This window comes from Camelina sativa, chromosome 8, assembly GCF_000633955.1.
Source record: "Camelina sativa cultivar DH55 chromosome 8, Cs, whole genome shotgun sequence".
Lineage (NCBI taxonomy): Eukaryota > Viridiplantae > Streptophyta > Magnoliopsida > Brassicales > Brassicaceae > Camelina > Camelina sativa.
In genome coordinates this window covers 2,015,405-2,037,909 of record NC_025692.1, presented here as the reverse complement: position 1 = coordinate 2,037,909, position 22,505 = coordinate 2,015,405, and the positions used below count along the sequence as shown (strand labels likewise).

General features: G+C 35.5%; 6 protein-coding genes and 1 pseudogene across 11 annotated transcripts; 6 read left to right on the top strand and 1 right to left on the bottom strand.

Moving 5' to 3' along the window:
* On the top strand, nucleotides 6–1,660 carry LOC104705659 (annotated as a pseudogene).
* LOC104705658 lies at nucleotides 2,002–5,113 on the top strand. 3 transcript variants are annotated; one of them, XM_010421704.2, is made up of 15 exons: nucleotides 2,002–2,319; nucleotides 2,472–2,566; nucleotides 2,644–2,757; nucleotides 2,839–2,943; nucleotides 3,025–3,096; nucleotides 3,187–3,299; nucleotides 3,399–3,524; nucleotides 3,611–3,679; nucleotides 3,765–3,852; nucleotides 3,935–4,006; nucleotides 4,078–4,178; nucleotides 4,270–4,387; nucleotides 4,465–4,524; nucleotides 4,608–4,721; nucleotides 4,805–5,113. In XM_010421704.2, exons 1-15 carry the CDS (start codon nucleotides 2,223–2,225, stop codon nucleotides 5,021–5,023), a joined length of 1,563 nt encoding a protein of 520 aa, XP_010420006.1. In that variant the 5' UTR covers nucleotides 2,002–2,222; the 3' UTR covers nucleotides 5,024–5,113. The 3 variants fall into 3 exon arrangements, with proteins under 3 accessions (XP_010420006.1, XP_010420008.1, XP_010420007.1); XM_010421706.2 differs by having other exon boundaries at nucleotides 4,812–4,915; XM_010421705.2 differs by having other exon boundaries at nucleotides 4,795–4,915.
* On the bottom strand, nucleotides 5,169–6,693 carry LOC104705657 (chalcone synthase-like). Its single transcript, XM_010421703.2, has 2 exons — nucleotides 6,413–6,693; nucleotides 5,169–6,329 (listed from the first exon to the last, which is right to left on the bottom strand). The coding sequence occupies exons 1-2, from the start codon at nucleotides 6,603–6,605 to the stop codon at nucleotides 5,335–5,337; spliced, it is 1,188 nt and encodes a 395-aa protein (XP_010420005.1). The 5' UTR covers nucleotides 6,606–6,693; the 3' UTR covers nucleotides 5,169–5,334.
* On the top strand, nucleotides 13,798–15,359 carry LOC104705655. Its single transcript, XM_010421701.2, has 4 exons — nucleotides 13,798–14,024; nucleotides 14,133–14,294; nucleotides 14,377–14,617; nucleotides 14,699–15,359. Exons 1-4 carry the CDS (start codon nucleotides 13,827–13,829, stop codon nucleotides 15,259–15,261), a joined length of 1,164 nt encoding a protein of 387 aa, XP_010420003.1. The 5' UTR covers nucleotides 13,798–13,826; the 3' UTR covers nucleotides 15,262–15,359.
* On the top strand, nucleotides 18,043–18,927 carry LOC104705654 (ethylene-responsive transcription factor LEP-like). The gene has a single exon (XM_010421700.1). The coding sequence runs from the start codon at nucleotides 18,131–18,133 to the stop codon at nucleotides 18,764–18,766; it is 636 nt and encodes a 211-aa protein (XP_010420002.1). The 5' UTR covers nucleotides 18,043–18,130; the 3' UTR covers nucleotides 18,767–18,927.
* LOC104705652 (lipid transfer-like protein VAS) lies at nucleotides 19,363–20,048 on the top strand (the record flags this gene model as incomplete). The annotated part of the gene is made up of 2 exons (XM_010421698.2): nucleotides 19,363–19,696; nucleotides 19,769–20,048. Coding segments are annotated over 2 exons (453 nt in total), but the record flags the coding sequence as incomplete, so codon positions are not given.
* On the top strand, nucleotides 20,134–22,476 carry LOC104705653. 4 transcript variants are annotated; one of them, XR_754362.2, is made up of 3 exons: nucleotides 20,134–21,238; nucleotides 21,472–21,590; nucleotides 22,223–22,476. XR_754362.2 is itself a non-coding variant. In XM_010421699.2 (2 exons), exon 1 carries the CDS (start codon nucleotides 20,281–20,283, stop codon nucleotides 21,199–21,201), a length of 921 nt encoding a protein of 306 aa, XP_010420001.1. In that variant the 5' UTR covers nucleotides 20,134–20,280; the 3' UTR covers nucleotides 21,202–21,238; nucleotides 21,472–21,784. The 4 variants fall into 4 exon arrangements, 1 of the variants encoding a protein (XP_010420001.1); XR_754360.2 differs by lacking the exon at nucleotides 22,223–22,476 and adding an exon at nucleotides 21,748–22,116; XR_754361.2 differs by lacking the exon at nucleotides 22,223–22,476 and adding an exon at nucleotides 21,761–22,115.

Genomic DNA, 22,505 nt, shown 5'->3' with positions numbered 1-22,505 from the left:
TTAATTTGGTTTTCAAAACTATTGGATTATTTACTTTTTTTTCACCCGATATATTACTTTTTTCTTAATTTACGAGTCACGAGTTCGTAATTTACTCTTTTTACGATTTCCTTCTTTGTTTATATACGAAGGGAGGAGAAACGAGGGTCCAAGAACTTAAGATTTCTCTCTTCAGATAAAAGGTATCTCTCTACCGTTTCCTCTTCTTGCAGATATTATTAAGCCTCTCTCTCTCTCTCGCTCTGGTTGTGTATGCGTTTTCGATTTCACAGACAAGATTTGTCTGATTCAACTAGTTGCTACGAAATATCTTGTGTTTTTTCACAACGTATAACAGTACACTTTTTTTTTTTGTTAGATGGAAGGTCAAGAGCAGCAAGAACAGAGTTCAATAGCAGAGGCAAGCTTGGTGCAATGTGACTATGAAGTTAACCATCATCACGATGTGGTGATTTCAGTAGCAGAGGCAAGCTCGGTGCGGGCAGCCAAGAAGTCATGTGGAGAAGCTTCTTGTGGGTTCTCTGATGCCAAGACGACTTCAAGAGACGCTGCAGAACGAGAAGCATCTATGAGGAAGCTTTTGGTGGCTGTTGTGCTCTGTGGCGTCTTCATCATTGTCGAAGTGGTTGGAGGGATCAAGGCCAACAGTCTTGCCATCCTCACTGATGCGGCTCATCTTTTGTCCGATGTTGCAGCCTTTGCCATATCCTTGTTCTCTCTTTGGGCTTCAGGTTGGGAGGCAAACCCACGCCAGTCCTATGGCTTCTTTAGGATCGAGATCCTTGGTGCCCTTGTATCCATCCAGATGATTTGGCTTCTTGCTGGCGTCTTAGTCTACGAATCAATTGCTAGACTTCAATGGCGAAGTTCTGGGATCTCTCATGTTCCTTGTCTCTACAGTTGGTCTGCTGGTGAATATTGCTATGGCTTTTTTGTTGGGACACGACCACGGCCACCCTGGTCACAGTCACGGTCACGGCCACGACCATAGCCATCACCATGAGCATCAACACGATCATCACCATGATGATCCACATCTATCTGAAGCCTTGCTTGAGAATGGCACTGGAGGTTGTAAGAGTGAGAAGAAGCAGCGTAACCTAAACATTCAAGGGGCTTATCTGCATGTGCTGGGAGATTTAATCCAGAGCGTGGGGGTGATGATAGGAGGCGCAATCATATGGTACAAACCCGAGTGGAAGATCATTGATCTCATATGCACCCTTGTTTTTTCAGTGATTGTCTTGTGGGCGACAATAGGCATGTTGAGGAACATTATAGAGGTTTTAATGGAGTCAACCCCACGAGAGATAGACGCAACCGGTCTGGAGAAGGGAATGTGCGACATGGAAGAGGTGGTGGCCGTTCATGAGCTTCACATTTGGGCAATCACCCTTGGCAAAATTCTTTTGGCATGTCATGTGAAGATCAGGCCAGAGGATGATCCAGATATGGTTCTTGAAAAGGTTATCGACTACATCAAGAGGCAATACAACATCAGTCACGTCACCATTCAAATTGAACGCTAATGATGCTTCTTTTTTTTTTTTTTTTTTTCTTGTTGAATGTAAGACTCCATGACTGTTTTCTCGTTTTATATTTTAAATTGTCGCTTAGAAAAAAACGTTTTCATAGAGCTTAAGGTTATAGACTTACAGTAGATAGACCAACGCCTAATTTATCCTTATTTTTATTTTCTCAAATTAAAAATAAATTAGGTGAAATTCGAATTTTGAGAAAAAAAACGGAAATAACTAAGCAACAATAAAATAAAGAGGAAATATTAAGTAGTAGATGTGTGTTTCAAGGTTGATGAGAGAAAAACACTTTAGTGTTTAGGAAATAGTATATTGACTCTTATAATCATAATTAGTGTTTAGGAAATAATATATTGATTCTCATAATCATAATCATAAGTTTTAGGTTACATAGAATTATATAGTACAAGAGTTTCCTAAACTATGATGATTGCAAATATATAAGTATCTAAATAATAAATATAGAATATATTGTTATCAATCTTGTGATCTTCTAAATCTCTCTATAATGTAAAGGAGGAGAGGCAACAACCTCCCCTCCGAGAAGAGTGGTGAACCTACAGAATGATTCATCTAGCTTTTTGCAGAAAAAAAATCAATGAAGCTTCTTCTTGTTTTGTTTGAATTTATTTTCACTTTTCTGTAACCTAAAAAAAAGTACCATTTCAAACACAAGATTAAGAGATGGGGGAGAAGAAAAAAGAGGTGATCAGATTAGAGAGAGAAGCTGTGATCCCAATTCTAAAGCACAAGCTCATTACTGCCTTGTCCCTTCACTTTGGTCTCTTTTTTTCTACATTTCATTGTTTCTCTGTTTCTGCATGTTCCTCTGTTTCTCCTCTTTATAAAATTATACATTTTCATTATAACTCTGTTTCTACATTCCTCTGTTTCTCCTCTTTATACGAATTCTACATTTTGATCATTCTCCAGAAGATAAATCTGAGAGGGAGGAGTTCCTAAGATTCTGCCAGAGAGTGGAATGTACCATTAGAGCTTGGTACCACCTTCATTTTGAGGATCTTATGGTATGTTTATCTCACCAATCTATGATCATCTTCAATTCTTTCTTTGAATATATTAGTAAAGTAAATTGTATTTGTAGCAACTGTATTCACTTTTCGAGCCAATCCGTGGCGCGCACAGGCTTCATCAACAGAATTTATCTCCTCGTGAAATCGATACTCTTGAAGATCAATTTCTTCATCATTTATTCCAGGTTCTTTCTTTGTTTCCACCTCAGATTTTTTTCACTAAATACAATGTTTAATTGATGAAGCGAAACAACAAATCTCCCTAGGTCATGGAGAAGAGCAACTTCAAAGTGATAACTAATGAAGAAATACAAGTAGCTCTCTCTGCTCAATACCGTCTCAATCTTCCTATTGTTGTTAATGAAGCTAAGGTACATATAATATAATAACACTCTTCAGTAAGATATTTGGTAATGACAACTTCATAGTTTATGTATGGATCCTTGATGTAGCTTGATACAAAGTTGTTAACAAGATTCTTCTCCAAGTTTCCCCGAGATGACCTTCCTCGTTTCGCTGATAAGGTAAGTAACTTCTTTCTAATTATAATAACAAATTGGTTACATCTAACTAATATATATAATGATCTGATATGTATGTCTTGTCCGTTGAAGTATGTCATATTCAGACGTGGGTTTGGGATAGATCATATGGAAGCTTACTTCTTCCTAGCCAAAATAGATACAATCCTTGTCCGTATTTGGAAATTTCTACTCACCATCACATGGTGAGCTATCACCTGCACTCTTTTGTTGTGTTATATATATATACCTCTTGTATGATGCAATAAAAAAAAAAACTAATACTCAGAATTTCTCTGTTTCAGTTTAAAAGGACTTATATATGGGAAAAAGAAGGATATAGGGCTGTCAGAGCAGATTGATATTAGCATTGACAATGAGAAGGATAGTTTATACATAGAAAGAATCCGAATAGAGAAGCTGAGGCTCAGGTTTGTCAACTAATCCTTATTTAGGCTTATCTGCTACAATTATATCATTGACTTGTTTGCATCTGTGTTTTCTATCACTGTCACAGTCTCTCAAACTTGATGAAAAAGATAACCATCCAAGAGCCTACCTTTGAGAGAATCATTGTAGTATACAGGTACGAAAGCAGAGAAATAGTGGGATAGTTAGATGGTTGTAAGTTTTTGATTTCTTATCTTGGTTTTGAATTCACACACACACAGGAGAGTTTCAGGGAAGAGAGAATCAGAAAGAAACATATATGTGAAACACTTCAAGACTATTCCAATGGCTGATATGGAAATTGTGCTTGTGAGCATCCATTAAACAAACACTTTGTGCTAAAATGTATCTTACTAATTAGAAGTTGACTGATCGCTCATAATTTACACAGCCAGAGAAGCAAAATCCAGGTCTTACACCACTTGACTGGGTCAAGTTTCTTGTCTCTGCTGCCATTGGACTGGTCAGTTTTGTCACATTATAATCAAGAATTATGACAATAAAAAACGTGCTTTATCAACTCTGCTTTTACAGGTCACAGTGGTTAGCTCAGTAAGCCTCAAAAACACTGACATCAGAGTAATTGCAGCCATACTTGGCACGGTTGTGGCCTACTGTGTTAAAACATATTTCACGTAATATTCTTCACTCATTAATGAGACACCAACCTCCACTTTTATTGACAAATCCTTGATATCTCCGTCTCTTCCCCTAAATCAAATGTAGGTTTCAGAGGAACTTGGTAGATTATCAGAGCCTTATCACAAGATCTGTGTATGATAAGCAGCTAGACAGTGGAAGAGGAACTCTGCTTCACTTGTGCGATGAAGTCATTCAACAAGAGGTGCTATAGTATATCCCCTTTTCGTATTTATGTTGTATTCTTGTGTGTGTTTTGCTTACATCAATGATAAATTGCAGGTTAAAGAGGTCATAATTTCGTTCTTCATGCTGATAAAGCAAGGGCGTCCCACAAGCAAGGTATATGTACTCCGAAACTTTTTCTTATATGAATATACTAAAACAACACACATGTAGAGGCTGAGCTCAAGATACAATAACAGGAGGAGCTTGACATGCAAAGTGAAGTATTCATCAAAGAGGAATTCGATGAAAGTTGCAATTTTGATGTAGATGATGCTGTCACGAAGCTGGAGAAGCTTGGACTCGTCTCTCGTGTGAGTCAATTTATCTCTCTTGTTATCAGAATGTATATTACATTTTTAAGTAAAAATATTTTGAAATGCAAAGGGTTGGTCAGGATTCAGAAGACAAGTATAGATGCGTGAATTTGAAGGAAGCAAACGAGATAATGGGGACAACGACCGAAGAAATGGTACTCAAGGCAAGAAGTGGTGGGGAATATGAAGACGAGGAAATAACAGAGACTGAGCCTCAAATGACTCCTGAAGATGAAGTTAACGCAAAGGAAGAACGTTTTCAATCTAATTATGAGCAGTTTGAGAATTTGTGGATGTAACAGATAGATTGTGGATGTAAATATGAACTTATGAAATGTAACAGATAAGTTCTATCTTAAAAGACACGGAAAAGTGTACTTTAATTTTAAGACCCATATAGATCTGATATATTGTAAAAAGACACCAAAAAGAAAGATACAAAAATAGTCGAATTCGAATAGACTTGTCTAGCACATATCACATTTCACATATCACATCAAATAAATTCTTTCTTAATTATTGCATTAACATATATAATATAACAAAAGACAGGATTAAAGTTTAATTATGTAGAGGTAGCAGGTAGGTAGATAGGAGGAAAGCGTTCTCTTTAGAGAGGAACGCTGTGCAAGACGACTGTCTCAACAGTGAGACCTGGTCCGAAACCAAACAGGACACCCCACTCCAACCCTTCCCCTGTCGTGGCCACACCATCCTTGGCTGACTTCCTCCTCATCTCATCTAGAATAAAGAGAACGCATGCGCTTGACATGTTTCCGAATTCGCTCAACACGTGGCGCGTGGCCCTCATCTTCTCTTCCTTGAGACCAAGCTTTAGCTCCACCTGGTCCAAGATCGCTGGACCCCCAGGGTGAGCTATCCAGAAGAGAGAGTTCCAGTCACTTATCCCCAGCGGTTTAAATGCTTCGTCTAGACTCTTCACTATGTTCTTTGAGATGAGGCCGGGAACGTCCTTGAGGAGATGGAAGGTGAGACCCACTTCCCTCAAGTGTCCATCAATGGCTCCGTCAGAGTCTGGGAGGATGGTCTGTGCAGCAGACACCATCTCAAAGATGGGTTTCTCTCCAGCAGAGGTGTCGGGGTCCGAACCCACGATGAGTGCGGCGGCGCCGTCGCTGAAAAGAGCCTGACCGACGAGAGAGTCGAGGTGGGTGTCAGAGGGGCCACGGAAAGTGACGGCAGTGATCTCAGAGCAGACAACAAGGACACGAGCACCGCGGTTGTTCTCGGCGAGATCCTTAGCGATACGGAGGACAGTTCCGCCGGCGAAGCAACCTTGCTGGTACATCATAAGACGCTTGACGGAAGGACGAAGACCAAGGAGCTTGGTGAGCTGGTAGTCAGCACCAGGCATGTCAACACCGGAGGTAGTGCAAAAGACGACGTGAGTGATCTTGGACTTAGGCTGACCCCATTCTTTGATGGCTTTCACTGCAGCTTCTTTGCCTAGCTTAGGGACTTCCACCACCACGATGTCCTGTCGGGTGTCAAGGGAAGGAGCCATGTAAGCGCACATGTGAGGGTTTTCCTTGAGGAACTCCTCCGTCAGATACATGTGGCGTTTCCTTATCGTTGATTTGTCGCCTGTTAATAAAGTACTTGTTAACTAACTATGTGAATGAATATATCTGCTAAAAGAAATGAAAGTAGAAATTATGAACACGTACACATGCGCTTGAACTTCTCCTTGAGGTCGGTCATGTGTTCACTGTTGGTGATGCGGAAGTAGTAGTCTGGATACTCCGCCTGAAGCACATGGTTCTCAGGGTTAGCAGTGCCTATCGCCAAGATGCCTGCGGGTCCATCCGCTCTCTGAGCCTGTCTGATCTCATTCAACGAAGACGCACCAGCCATCACCATTATAACTCGAAATTTGAATTGAGTTATTAATGTTTGATGTCGTTGTGTACTAAACAAGGTAGGTGTATTCAGAAAGCTAGCAAGTGCAAGAGATTATATAACAAACTGACACGGGAAAAAAGAGACGAGAGTGTGGTAGGTTTGATGGACGGGCAGATGAAGACCTACGTGTCTAGTTGTTAGCCCCCTTTTCTGTGGTTCTTCTTGCGTCCTGTTTTTTCGTTACTTACCAAAGATTGAATGGTGGGTTTTTATTGATTTATATATATTTGCACCAACAAGTCTTTTTAATTTCGACGTGCATATTTCATATGGTGTATTATAACATATCTCAAGATATTTATACAATTATTATGAGCATAACTCTATACAATACGTATGATGTGTCATGTGTGTATATTAATATCTTAAGATACGTGAAAAGAATAAACTAATACGTAGAGCTACGTTTTAACAAAAAAAAAAAACACGTAGCTACAAGGGGGTAGTTGTATAGTTTCTCCACAACGATATAAGATGAAAATTTTACTTCCCACACGTGCATACTTAACTCCATCATTACCTCCTACTGGCTACTAATCTAAGAGCACCTCCATATATCTTTCCAACAAAATTACAGTAGATTTAATATAATTTTAATTAAAAATCTCATTAATGATATTTTTCTTCTTTTTTTTTTTGTTAAAGATGGTAATTAATTTTAAATACATCTAAGTTAATTTTTCATCAATATTTTTAGATCATATCAAATAAATTTAATTTATTGATCAGTTTTTTTTCTTCGTCAAAAAGTGATTTATATTGATGAATTAATAAAGTCTACATACATTTGTTGAATTAGCCAAACAGGTGGTCTAAAACATTCAAAATAAAAAGTACAATTAAGACATCCAAATTTTGCTAACATGTGTGCTACTATATTACAACATCGCTTAGTAAAAACAAATTGAACAGAATGGAATCGGGACTGCCACCATCTTATGTCTTAGATGATACTATCAATGAAGATATCATAATGTGTGTTATGGAGGATTTTTGTAAGTAATTGACAATCTCCTTCAAAACATATAGATGTGTGTCCTTGTATCCAAACTTGTTGTATTGTCGCTAATAATGCTTTTGCCTCTGCTTGGAGAGGAGAAGTTGCTGAACCTAGTTTTTGTGATCCCCAACCCTTTGAAACACCATTTGAATCTCTAACAATCCATCATCCTGTTGCTTGATTAGTGTATTTATCAAAACCTGCATCATAGTTATATTTTATTGTTGATTGTGTTGGTCTGATCCACACTGCTGAATCTTGTCCTTGAGTCGAGTTTGCTGCATTGTGTTGAGGATTGTTGTAGTACCATTCTTTTACCTCACTTTTAATTCGGAAAGCAATGCTCCTAGGTGTAATTGTATGGTTTTCAAAAATAAATTTGTTTCTGGATTTCCATAGATACCACATTGTCCATAGAGGTTGTAAGGGAGATAAATATGTCATTCCATCCATATGTTCCATATCTAAAAATGTTGTGAGGATTTGCTCATTGTCATAGTGCATTGATAAAAAGATATTTATAGGGATGTTGGACAGGTCCCATACTTCTCTTGCATAATTACAATAGAACAAAATGTGTTATATTGTTTCATCTTTCTGAAAGCATCTGGGGCATACGGGATCTAGATTCTTTCCTCGAGTATTAAGGCGGGTGATGGTTGGTAAAGCTTTCGCTAATATTCGCCAAAGAAAATGTTTAATGTTAGGAAGGATCTTCAGTTTCCATATTCTGTTTTTGAGAGAAACCGAACCGTGTGGTAATGGTCCTTGTTCGATTGCCATGTCTTGGTTGTGCATGCTTAACCAGTATCCTGAGCGTACAGTATATTCACCCGATTTGTTATAGTACCATATAACTTTATCTGGTTTTTCTTGGATGGGTAAGTAGATGTTTTGTATTATGCTCTGATCTTGAGGATGTACTTGTGCTGATATTTCTTCTTCATTCCAAACACGTAGATGACCAACTTTGTTTATGAGATCTTTAACTAGACAGGGATTAGAATTGGCACTTCGTATAGGTCTAGGTGGATTTGATAACGTGATATTATCTAAATCAAGCCGTGTAGTAGCTCCATCTCCAATAATTGTCGTTGTGCCTTGTTTAATAAGTTTTAAACCTTCTAGTATAGAAGCCCATCCATATGATTGATTGCAACGAGCCTGTGCTTCAAAAATAGTTTTATCTCTATAATATCTTGCTTTCATTATGCGCGCAAACAAAGAGTCTGGATATTAATCTCCATGCTTGTTTAACAAGTAGTGCATCATTGAATTTGGACAGGTTTTTGAAACCAAGACCTCCTTCCTTTTTTGAATATTGAAGTCTTTGCTAGGCTATCCATGGAATTCCTGTTTCCCCATTACTTTTTTCCCACCAAATTTTTTGCAAAACTGAATCAATCTCCTTAACAACACCCAATGGCAGTTTAAAGCAGGACATAAAGTAGATTGGCATTGCTAAAGCGACAGACTTTAACATTATTTCTTTTCTAGCTGATGTCAATCGTTTAGTACTCCAACTTGATGTTCGTTGTTGAACTATGTCTACAATATACTTAAACATCTCTGCTTTTTTCCTACCATACTGTTCAGGGAGACCTAGGTATTTACCTCCTCCACCCTGATTTGGAATATTTAAGATGTGTTTCAGGCGGTTTTGAGTTGTGCCATGTATTCTTGAACCAAAAGTTATTAACGATTTGGCTGTATTTATTTTTTTCCCCGAATAATATTCATAGACCTCAAAGGCATCTTTTATTGCCTTACAATTTTGAGCATTGGCTTGACAAAAAAAGAGTGAGTCATCTGCAAATTGAAGGTGTGTGATCGCCGGTACTCCATTACCTATCTTTACACCTTTTATGTCGCCGTCTTAGACTCTATTTATTGATCAGTTATACTAGTTATATATATAACAATAATAAAATCATAATCTTAATAGGAATAATTTAAATTTAAGTCAATCATAAATAATATATATTTTCTTAAGTAACATCATTAATCAAAAAACTTAGTGTAGACTTATAAAATACAACTTAAAATGTTAAAAAATAAAATATAAAACAATGATCAAAGATCCCTAAATTAAGTTGGCTCTAGTCTTCACTTGATAAAGTGCCAAAATTTTGCTATATATATATGCTCAACCAAATAAGCTTTTAATTATAGATATTATTTATTAATCTTATGTAATATCAATTAAAAGTAGTATTCATTTAATGCATAATGGACCTTAATATATGGATAAATTTATTTTACTATTTCTATTAAAAAAATTAATAACCCATATATATATATATACTACTGAATTAATATTTAAAACTATGAGTAATTTGGTTTATTACAAAAATAAATTGTCTCTCTTAAATTATTTAAGTATTCCTATTAAGATTATGATTTTATTATTGTTATATATATAACTAGCATAACTGATCAAGAAATTAAATTTATTTGATACGATCTAAAAATCATATACATAAAAGTAAGGTTCCACTCTCTCCTTATTGGTCCATTTAGCATTTTTTTAAATAGTATTTATTTTAATTAAATAAAAGTATAATAATGTATATTAATCTATACTTTAAATCCACACTTTACTACTAAATTGTAACTGCAATTTCTATATATTATAATTGTAACTCTTTTAATTTATTTATTTTAGAAATGTAACTTCCATCCCTTGAAATCCTATAAATAAACATTCTCGCATCATCATCCACTATATCTCAAATTCTAAATATTTTCTTTGTTTTGTTTATGTTCTTGTATGAGATCAAAACTCATGGTAAGAGTGTGATTATATATTTTGTTAAATTAATCTTATATTTTGTTCAATTTTATTTCTTTGTTTTTATGATTAATCTTATATTTTGTTCAATTTTATTTCTTTGTTTTTATGTATTTCTTCCTTCCTTTGTCTTCTTATTAATTTTAATTTTCAATTATATATGTATAATAAAATATTTTAGAAATGTAGCTTCCATCTCTTCAAATCCTATAAATAACCATGTGATTATATATTTTGTTAGATTTATCTTATATTTTGTTCAATTTTTTTTTCTTTTTTTTTAAGTATTTCTTCCTTCCTTATTTGTCTTCTTCTTATGTTTAATATTCAATTAAATATGTATAATAAAAGTTTGGTGACTGTAAAAAACAATTATCGATGCAGATTCAACAATATTAATTTCGATTAAAGCCCAATGAGGGAATCAAACTAAATAAATCATCATCATTCATATATATTTGTTTTATTTTTAAATTATGGAATGTTTTAACAAAATAAACTATTATAATAGAATTATTCAATCAAATTTTTTTATCTCTCTTTTACCTCCAAAAAATTTGTAATACATTTTTTTGTATACTCATCATTATATTTAGTTCTTGTGATCCAAAATATAATTATATAAAGATCATTATAATGTCTATTTAATTCAAAATTTTATAATTTAATGATTTTCTATATAAAAAAACAATTTGATATTCCATTTCACAAAATTTTACTTCAAAGAGGAAATCATTAGAATTTAACCTAGCAATATAGCTTAAATTAAGGTGAATATAAAAGAGATTAAAAATCAAATTAATATTTGGAATTTTTAATTGTATTTCATATGATTTTATAAGGTTTCACCCTCTCCTTATTAGTCTATTTAGCATTTAATTTCTAAAAAATTAATATTTATATTTAATTGAATAAAAATGCAATAATGTAAATTAATCTATAATTTAAATCAACACTTTACTACTAAATTGTAACTGAAATTACGTAAATTCTGAATTGACTATTTTTCCATTCATTTTCATTCAAACACACTATAAATTATATAGTTGTAACTCCTCTAATTAATTTACTTTAGAAAAGTAACTTTCATCACTTGAAATCCTATAAATAACCATTTTCACATCATCATCCACCATATCCCAAATTCTAAATATTTTCTTTGATTTGTTTATGTTCTTGCATGAGTTCAAAACTTATGGTAAGAATGTGATTATATATTTTGTTAGATTTATCTTATATTTTTTTCAATTTTTAATTTGTTTTTATGTATTTCTTCCTTTCTTCTTTGTCTTCTTATTGTTTCAGAAATACCATTTTAAAAAACTTTATTAAAAAAAACTTCCTTACAAAATTCTTATAATTTTATGATTATTACATAAACAAAAATGAATTAACATAACTAATACAACAACCCGCGCATATGCGCGGGATAATACCTAGTATTGATGAAAAATAGTGATAATTTAAGAGAGAGATAGAGAGAGATATATTACGGGGTTCTCTATTATTCTTAAGAATTTGTAGTTACAAACTTTTTTTTATTATTTTTGAATTATTGAGAATTCCCTAATTTTCATTCTTCATTTTTATTAAGAAAAAGATACACCTCGTTTTCTGTCTCCCACCCTATCCAAGTGAATGATATCTGATCATGCTTTATTTTCACCTTTCCAATGCAAGTTGAAAACCTATTTATTTTAGAGAATATGCATTAGGTACCACATAAACCAAAAATAATTAAGTAACTACTATTATTGTTAGATGGTATTCTCTCTCCTCAAAAACAATTACATTTATACCCATTTCATATATCACATGTTATTTTTAAAAATATTATGTCATTCTTTTTTTCACATAATTAACAAATTTTCTCTCTCGCCTCATGCACTCTCTCTCTATTACTCGTTCTCTCTTTTCTCTTCTCTCATGCTCACTCACGTTGAAACATCTGTTATTTTTTTCCTATCTTTCTTTCTCTCTCACTCTCTCTCTTCTCTTATGTCCACTCACTTTGGAACTTATGTTATTATCTTTTGAAACGTGTAATTTCTTCGAATTACATTTAATATTAGTTAATTTCTCTTTTTAACATGTTATTGTTTTATATTACACACTATTTTTATATATTGAACGTTATTTAGTTCAATATAACATATGCAAATGTTACATGTTATTTTAAAAAATCTTATGAATCATTCATTTTTTCTAATCTAACATTAAATCAAAAGTGGGTAATTCTGTCTTTTCACTCCACAATAAACGTGGACTTATTGGTATTTTCCTATAAAAATATATTTTTGTGGTATTTTGTTCATTTCTCTCCATAATTGTGGTATTTGCTAATATTACCCTTTATTTTATGTATACTTTTCCTTTTTTATTAACTATCAGAATAACTTGAACTGAGGTGCTCCTAAGTCCTAACATCCTTTTCTAATATAATTACCAAGGGGGATTTTAAAGATACTACTTTGAAAAAATGTTCTTTCCCTAAGAACGTAGCTTATCAAAAATGAGATTTACCTAAATATGTGTGTAATTTTATAAAAGCACATATAAATTATTTTTATACGTGTGTAAATTCTTACAAATATCTTATAAATACATTATTGAACTTTATAAAACTTAATAAATATTTAGACGAGTTTCCAAATGATTGTTATCAAACTTCAAGTGCCTTATTAAATTTGGTACATTTCATATTTAATAAGATGCATATAAAATTAAATGATTATAAATATAAATACAAAATCACATAAACATAAGTGAATGTTATAAAATAACTAAACTAAGTGGATCAATAGAGTATTTAGTTAGAACAAACTTTATAGGAGTCATGATAAACAACAGTACATAACCATTTCACCTGCTTTCACACTTACAATATATATATAAAATGTAAGAACTTAAAAAAATCTATAGGGTCAGTTGACCCCTCCCTTTCCACATAGCTCTATGCCTCTATATATCCATGTTATGACAATATGACCCATGTTGTAGCACAAGTTGATGTTTTTTTTTTGATCGAAATTGTAAACTTATATTTTCAAACTATTTAACGTTATTATAGTAGAAAAGTACATTTATATCTTATTTTTATAAACATTTATTTTACTTGCATTATTTTTTGTCACTTTGTTGTATAATTATTCAATTTTTCTTTTTTTTCATAATACATGAACATGACACAGATAATTTTCTGTTTCGTTTTTATCAAAAAAAATAGTTAAATAATGATACGGGGAACAGTAATGTTATTTTAAAAAATAAAACCTGAAAGGCCCATTAAGCCCAGCCGATGTCCAGCTCGTTTTGTTTTGAAAAAAAAACCATAGCGTAAAATTAAATTAAACCAAGGCCCGTTTATTAACATCCCTGAGAAGGGAGAATGTTGGACGACGCAATGCAGACCGGGAATTGCTTCCGATGCGGTCAAGCTGGTCACTGGATCAGCGCTTGTCCTCTCAAATCCAAAGCCGATGATACTCCTCCGGCGATCCACTGCCCTTGCGGCGGCGGTTTCTGTGAGATCAAAGTCTTAAACACACGAGATAACCCCGGAAGGAAGTTCCACAAGTGCCCTGCGGTTGGTTCCTCCTACTTCACTCTCTTTACACTGATTTTGTTTTGCGATTCCTCGAAGCGAATTTGAAATTTTATCTAACTGAAAAAAAAAAAACTTGGAAATTCGCAGACCCAGAGTTGCGATTTCTTCAAATGGTGTGACAAAGTAACCGACGAAGATATCAGATTCCGTCCTGCCTTCACCATCCCTATCTGTCCCTGTGGTGCTGGACCTTGTCGAAGAGTTAAAGACGTTTCTGGTAGAGCTTACCTTACATGCTGCATCAAAAAGGTTCGATTCAATTCGTTTTTAACTTTTTTTGAGTTATGAAAAATTCTCTTGGGTTAAATATGTTTTTAAGGAATCGTTTTAGGGTTTTGGATCATGTGGATTCTTTAAGTGGGAAGATGTTGAGATGATTCAGAGTTGTGGTTCAGTAGATGAGATTGATTTTTGGATAGAAGCTGATCAGATTTTGAGTGGTGTTGAGAGTAGCTTCAAGGCTTCTAGTGTTGGTGTAACCGTGAACCAATGTCAAGCTTCTCTTGTTAATGGCGTAGAGGATGATTCTGCTGCTGTTTCTGATACACATTCCACTGCTGCTGTGGACCAAGGTACTTCAAGATTCTTTAAAAAGTATAATGCTGGAAATATTCTTGGTTGTTCTTCCAACACTACTAATGCTATTTACTTAGGTATCCGTCTGTTTGATCCTGTTTTGATTGAACCTGAAGAGGAGCCATGGAACAAGACTCTACTTGGTGATCAGCTAACAAATTCTACTATTTCCAAGTTAAGTGTGGATGAAGTAATGAGTGATTTGATGAAAGATACGGTCTCTAGTGGTTCTGCTGTGATTAATGAGAGGGGAAACCGTGAGCAACCTGGGATCGGTGAAGCTGAGGGGTCATTCCCTTACTTGCAGGACCTAATTGATCAATACAACTCAGAGAAGCTTCAGTTGGAGTGTGTGTCTGGGAAACATGTACAACTGTTGAGTGAATTTATGGCTTCGTACAGGAGACTGAGGTTACTTCATGAGAAAACTAGTCATCTCAGGAAAAGTTTACTTGAAACAGAGAAGGAGATTGTTTGTTGTGAGGCTGAGACATTAGAGTTTGGAGCAAGTTGCAGGGAAGTGGCTGGTGAAATGGCTGAGTCTCAGAAGAGGATGCAGGAGACAGCAGAGCAACTAGGGAAGGAAGTAGAAGTTTTTAAGCAACAGGAGTTTGTTCCTCTCAAGAGAAGACGAGCCTGAGCTTGATTGCTTGTGGGTGTCATTGTAAATGTTGGAAGGTAACTACCACTTGTTACATTAATTTTAACTCCTTAATTCCACCACTTTACACTACGGTATCGGATAACTTGTATAGATAATAGACTAGATGGCCTAAAATTTGATCGTGACTGGAAAGAAGCTCGTGGCCCAAAACTTGCCTCATATTTCTATCAGCTTTAGATGTGCAAAAGTAGACTTGCTTTGTTTTGCAAAATTTTAATGTGGTTGAGAATTATGAATCTACTACATAGTGCGCTCATCACATGGTCGTTTGATAAAGAGAGTAATTAGCGTTGAATAAGACAAAAGGTATTCGTGTAGGCAATAATTAGTAAAAGGATTAACTTTAATTATGTTAAGCGTCCAAGAGAATGCCTTTCCACGTTGGGCGCACATGCCTTCTCTTCTTTCTTCATGTTTGTTTTTTGTTTCTTCTACTTTCGAAATAAACACAATTAGAGGCCTAAACCAACATATAATTGATCATCAAATTAATTACTCATATAAAAAAATAGTTAGACTTCGATATGAGTCTGTAAGAGCAACGCCAATGGGTCCATACTTAAGAGAAGTTTAAGACTAGAAGTCTAGAATCATAACATAAACAACACCCTTCCAGTTCCCAAAAATGTTCATTTATGTATATCTCCATTATTTTGTGAAACTACATCAACGTTCGAGAATGATTTATCAAATGCCGAAGCCACTTTGGAGTAGTGACGATTGTGAAAAAGGCGGTGAGTGATATAGACCAAAAGGGATTGATTAGGGCTCTTGACCTAAGCCCCTAGTTAAGTAGGATTCGTATAATTTTTTTGTCCATTGATTACATTTTATATAATCTTTACATGTACTCTTGATTCCACCGTAGACCATGAGAACGCAGTATTAATTTTTGTAAAGAAACCTAAGGATGGATATCATCAGAGAATAAAATCAAGAAGGCGATATAGAGTATGGAAGCGTAACGTAAATGTAATCAAGATTCAATGCATCAAAGATTAGAGTTGAGAATATAATACTAAACGAGAAAAATGAGAGTTGGTCAAAAGAGAGGGAACATAAATTATAGGGTTTGTTTACTCCAATGAAATTAAGATTAAAGATAAAAATTTCAAAAGCATATAAAGATTGCTCACATGCAACCCAAATTCCTTTGTTCTCAATAATGCATGTTGTTTTTAAAAAAAATAGTTATTAGATCAAACCAGATTGAATGGAGTATTTTGGTCAGAATATATATTCCGAGAAATTGAATTTTGGAAGTGACTATATAATATAGCAAAGCGGACAAAAACATATATGACTAAAAATAAGGAAATAGTTAGATGCCTTGGGATTAGAAAATGGGAGGTGAAAAAAGGGTGTGGCACTATTCATTGAAGTTGCAGCCTATACAATTGGGAGCACATGCACTACCCCTTATATCATTCTCTTAATTAATATAATAACAACTACACACATTGTGATTATTGTACATGAAGACTAATGGGGCGTATGTAGTATAAAAAATTAACAAATATACGATCCACTATCACCGTCCCTAACGTTGGTCGTGTAGCCATTAGCCAAACATAAATGGTCTTTGGTCTTCCTCTGACACAAAATAAGATCGTCTTAGAAAGGCTACCACTTGCTTCCTTAGATACTCACTCATATCAAATATCATAATCTCTCTCTAATGAGATTTCAACTCTTTAAATTTTTATGATGGTCATAAGTCAAAACCCGACCCTGCTCTGACTTATTAGTTATACAAAGATTAATACACATGGAGTATAATAGCTGCTTAAGTAATGACTTCATAAATCATAATTAAGTCGGACTAACTTCCATCATGCGGCCATCATTGCGCCTTTCTTTTCCCAATTATTAACTTTAACCAAACACAAAACTCATTGTTGTTATGTGTTGTATGATTGATAAGGAAATTGATTACGTTTCATATAAGATATGATCAAGGTTTGCTTCTCTTTTCATGTTAAATTCGCAGTTCATGCACATTCCATCATATCATTTGGACCATCACATGCAACAGTATTTGGACGCGTTATACCAAATATATTCTCCCAATTGAATAGTTTATCTATTACGTTTATTTCTCTTTAATTTGTTTTAACAATTGGTGCATGTTATTATTAGACACGGGACATTGGTATCTAAGGTAACATGCTTATCATGGCTCTTATCACTCCTAATCCTTTATCTTTCAGCTTATTATTGTTGAGTAATGATGATTATGTGTATCTATCTATATATACCATATACCATATATATATTGTATTTGTATATAATATTATGCTAGCAGATTGTTGAAGTAAGTAATCTAAATTTCTTTTTATCAGCACTTAACAAAAATATAAAGGCTCTTAGCTTGTTTAGATTGATTGAGTCGATGATGGATATATATACTAGCAGCTGTATGATCAAAGCCAGTCCGATATTAGCATTCTATTTCAGCAGAAGCACGTAAGAAAATGAAACCACTAGTGTAGAACAACCTTGAGAAATGCATGAAACATGCTACCAAGTGGTAAATTAATCATTAATTTGATAATTATATATTTTTGATTGATTGATAATTGATATATCATGGGCCACAATTAACTCAACGCTGTGCCAAATTTAAAATGATGTCTCAATTGGAATAAAGAAAGATGTATAAAAGAATAAAAGAAAATGAAAAAAGGAATGGCGAAACTCTTATATAAAAGGGTTATGGAAGGGATACTTTTCCAAGACCAACACACATTCTTTTTTTTCTCCTTCAACTAAAAGAAAGATATATATTTCGAAGACAAAGTCGTCAACGAGCAAGAAGAAGCAAGGTATAGTATCATTCAGAAGGATGAACACAACATCGTCAAAGAGCAAGAAGAAGCAAGAAGAGGCAGGTACAAGGTTTCTTGGGGTGAGAAGAAGGCCTTGGGGAAGATACGCGGCTGAGATTAGAGACCCAACTACGAAAGAACGTCACTGGCTTGGCACTTTCGATACGGCCGAAGAAGCTGCTTTGGCCTACGATAGAGCCGCTCGGTCCATGCGTGGCACTCGTGCCAGAACCAACTTCGTCTACTCAGACATGCCTCCTTCCTCCTCCGTCACTTCCATTGTTTCTCCTGACGATCCTCCTCCTCCTCCTCCTCCGCCTCCTGCTCCTCCTAGTGACGACCCTGTCGATTACATGATGATATTTAACCAATATTCATCCACGGACTCGCCAATGCTGCAGCCTCATTGTGATCAAGTTGACAGTTACGTGTTTGGCGGTTCTCACTCTTCTACTTCCTATTGTTATTCTAACGACAGTAGTAACGAGCTGCCTCCTTTGCCTAGTGACTTGTCGAATTCTTGTTACAGCCAACCACAGTGGACCTGGAGCGGCGATGACTACTCGGCTGAGTACGTCCACAGTCCAATGTTCAGCAGAATGCCTCCGGTTTCTGACTCTTTGCCTCAAGGTTTCAACCACTTCGGCTCCTAAATATTCTTTCACATCCCATATTTAATACCTTCCTCATTTGTACCTTTTTCTTTCTTTTGGGTTTATATTTATGTTTAGCCGTCCTTGATCTCTCTGTTTATGATCAAAGTGACTGTTTGTCATTAGTTTTTCAATAACAAGTTTATTACCCCTTTGTACCTTATTAATGTAAACAAGAAAATTACTCTTGTGTTACCTTCACATATAATGGGCCTTATACCTCAGAGGCCCATTCATGAAGATGTCTGATGGGCTATGGTTTCGGATGACTCATGTACCTAAATTTATTGTTTAGCCTAAATTTCAAAAATCTGTGTACGTTTCCTTGGTAGAACTAGAATTATGTAGGTTGGAATGATCTGCATCTGTGATTTTTTGGTGTTTGCTTATGTAATGTGAATGTTCCATATTTAAATAATTTGATGATGGCTTCTGCCTTCTGGTAACTTACCAAGTTAGGATGGTCAAAAGATGATACTGTAGTAGGTTTTGACTGGTGAGCCATGTCTACCTATCTCAAAAGCTGGTCACCAAACATATAAAAAATGAACAAGTACATAAGTGGTTCAGGAACAACACCAAAAAGAGTAAATTAAATTAAGGTGATAATGGAGATGAAGTTGTTCTATGTCATTGCAGCTGCACTTGTTCTAGTTGTAGCCAACTTGGGGGTGCAGACAAGTGGGCAAAGCGCTTCATGCCTAAACCAGCTTGCTCCATGCCTCAATTACCTGAATGGGACTAAGGAAGTCCCTCAAGTTTGTTGTAACCCTCTCAAATCAGTGATAAGGAACAATCCAGAGTGCTTGTGCCGGATGATTAGTAACCGAGGGAGTTCTCAAGCCGAGCGAGCTGGCATCGATGTCAATGATGCTCAAATGTTGCCTGCTCGATGTGGAGAACACGTCAATCCTATTGCCTGCTTAAATCGTACACACTCAAACTCTCTATTTTTATTTCAATCAAAAGATGTTTTCTTATGAATCTTGTGTGTTCTTGCAGGATCTCGAGGATCTACAAACTCAAACCGAAGCTCCTCAAATATTGGCAACACATTTTCTCAGTCCTACTTGATGACAACATTAGCTATTGCAGCCACCGTTTTGTCATATTTTCTTTAAACAACAAGCTGAATCTCCCTCTCAGTGTCTATACTCTATACTATAGCAGTTTTGTTTGCTTGTTAATTAAAGCTGCTCATTCTTTGTTTGTATGCTCTATGAGTTAAATTATGACTATTGGTCCGTCATCAACACATTAAATAGTATAATTCCATTTCTAATTAGAGCGTGCAACATCATAGTGTTCAAAAATACCGGGAAAGTCCATAATTAAACCGGTTTAAATGGTGCTATAATCGCCGATAACCGAAAAATTCAGCTGGTTTAAGCAATTAAAACCGGTCAACTCAAAGGAGCAGTTCATCTTCTAAAATCCATCTCCTTTAATCAGATCGGAGAAAGGGTTTCTGAGTCTTAACAAATCCCGGCCAAATTGAAGCATCAGAATCAAAAATGGGAGAGATGATGTACAAGCTCTTCGCTTCAGCATCGTTACTAACCCTAGGATTGTATCATCTCATCTGCACTTTCTTCCATCTCCTCAAATCTCCTCAATCCTACGCCGCGAAGCCCTTCTACCCTTTCCCTCGTCTCTCCTCCGTCACCGGAAACAACCACCGTCTCCAGAATCTACCATTGTTCATCCTCATACTCTCCCTTTTCGTAGCGTTCCTTCACGAAACCCTAATTTCGTTCTACTCCGATCCTCTCGTCAAAGGAAGCACCCCAGTTCATCGATTCTCGTCTCTTAACTCCGCCGCCGTGTTCTTCCTCTTCCTCATCATCGCCGTTTACTATCTCCTCTCCGATTCAACCTCTTTAACCCCTCTCCCTTCCGATCTCCTCTTCGCGCTCGCTTCCGTAGGTTTCTTCCTTCACTACTCCGCCGCATCTTCATCTGCTTCGATCCAAACATCGGATCTTGAAGCTCACTGTGACTCACTCTCAGCTCGTATCTCCGCCTTGTGCTCTCTCCTCTGCTTGCTTCTCGCTTGCCGTTCAAGACTCTTCATCGCTGACGCTGCCCTCGCTGCTGCAATCTGTCTCCAAGGTCTATGGCAGCTTCAGACTGGACTCTCTCTCCATGTTGATGGGTTTATCCCTGAGGGGTGTCACCGTCTTCTTGATGTTCAAAGCGGTGTTGAAGGATCGACTCAGTGTGATGTTCAGGACTCTAAGCTAAGGGCTGTATCTGTTTTGGATCTTATGTTCACTGTACACGTTGTGCTGGTGGTTATCCTTATCTTTGTTACTTACACGATGGTGGTGATGGCTGCTGGAGTTAGAAGAACTGGTTCTTATGAAGCTTTGCCCACTAATTCTACTGATACTAATCACATTCAGATGAAGTCTTTGACTGGCACTCAGGCTTGAAACCTTATCAATCCTCTTGCTTTGCCTGTTTTTTTTTGTAAGCTCACACTCTTTTTGGAACTTGTTGCTGCTTTGACAAGTCTTTATCCTATTGTCTTTGTTCAATATTAATGTTCAATCCTCGTATAGCGTAAAAAATGATGATTATGGTATATTCCTTGCTGCTTGTGAGTTGGTCACTTTAGCTGATGTTGTTGATGGTATGTTCCATTTGGTTTTTGGAATTTTTTGTTTCCATTATGTGACATTTATTTGGTTTTTGGTTTAAAGCAAACTCAGCCTGTCGTCCTGTGGTGAAAGAAGAAGATGATACTCATAGATTTGCACTGTGTGACAACAACATGAGCATTATAGCTTGGCAATCCCGTGTCAAAGGAGAGGAACCAAAGGTATGTTTCCCATCTGCCTTCTTTGAGATGGGATTGCTTAAAGCTAAGGCTTTGTGTTGTTGTCACATCCTCTTTCAAATCGTCTTCTTTGTCTTTCACCGCATTCTTGAGTTTGGTTTAACGAAAAAAACTATGTAGATGTTGAAATAGTTGACAGATTTTGATTGCAGTTTAATATGTTAGAACTTGGAATAGACACTTTGGTACCCTTACAAGTCTAGAATAAGAGCAGAAAAGGCCAACAGGAGGTATGATTTCAGTTGCCTGGGTAGATGGTTATCCATTGTTAACTCAACTAAACATACAGAACAGTGGGAAGGGGAATGGGTGAAAGTGAAACCTTAGTGGTTAAGTTATTGCGAAAAGAGATAAAAGGATGAAACAATCAAATGAGAGCTTGAAACGCCCCAGAAAAAGTAGCTTATGGTGGTGGGAATATTTTTATGTTTATTTTTTCACGCTTTATTGCTGAAAGGTACAACACTTGTATCTAATCTTTAATATAATGTTTCCCTAAGTCACGTAATCTACTTTTTATAACGTCTAGAAGTAGAAGCACCGAGAGAGAGATGATGACGATTTAGTATAATAACGTTAACGCAAATTGTTTTTTGTTCGTGTTTGGCCAAAAGATATCGAGACATGTCTGAAGAACGTCAGAGTCTTGATTTAAGATATTTCTTCAAACATTATACAATGGGGAAAACAAAAGGAGACACGCGAATATCATAATAGCAAAAAGGCCACAAAAGGAGAAATTAAAAGAGAAACGTAAAGCGATTTGGCCTCAATCAACGGGAACGTATCTTAATTTAAGAGGTTCTTCTTCTTTATACTTTTGAGACGAGAGTTTGCGAGCTGCATTGGTTGACTAACATAATATATCGAAACCAAAATAATAACAACGGAGGAATA

Bases quoted from the DNA above. Each gene is read 5' to 3' on its own strand.
- LOC104705658 (XM_010421704.2), top strand. From the start codon at position 2,223: ATGGGGGAGAAGAAAAAAGAGGTGATCAGATTAGAGAGAGAAGCTGTG. The intron at 2,758-2,838 runs GTTCTTTCTTTG...AAATCTCCCTAG, and splicing joins TTCTTCATCATTTATTCCAG to GTCATGGAGAAGAGCAACTT. The intron at 3,525-3,610 runs GTTTGTCAACTA...TCACTGTCACAG, and splicing joins ATAGAGAAGCTGAGGCTCAG to TCTCTCAAACTTGATGAAAA.
- LOC104705657 (XM_010421703.2), bottom strand. From the start codon at position 6,605: ATGGTGATGGCTGGTGCGTCTTCGTTGAATGAGATCAGACAGGCTCAG. The intron at 6,330-6,412 runs GTACGTGTTCAT...CTTTATTAACAG, and splicing joins GGAGAAGTTCAAGCGCATGT to GCGACAAATCAACGATAAGG.
- LOC104705655 (XM_010421701.2), top strand. From the start codon at position 13,827: ATGTTGGACGACGCAATGCAGACCGGGAATTGCTTCCGATGCGGTCAA. The intron at 14,025-14,132 runs GTTGGTTCCTCC...GGAAATTCGCAG, and splicing joins AGTTCCACAAGTGCCCTGCG to ACCCAGAGTTGCGATTTCTT. The intron at 14,618-14,698 runs GTACTTCAAGAT...CTATTTACTTAG, and splicing joins CACTGCTGCTGTGGACCAAG to GTATCCGTCTGTTTGATCCT.
- LOC104705654 (XM_010421700.1), top strand. From the start codon at position 18,131: ATGAACACAACATCGTCAAAGAGCAAGAAGAAGCAAGAAGAGGCAGGT.
- LOC104705653 (XM_010421699.2), top strand. From the start codon at position 20,281: ATGGGAGAGATGATGTACAAGCTCTTCGCTTCAGCATCGTTACTAACC.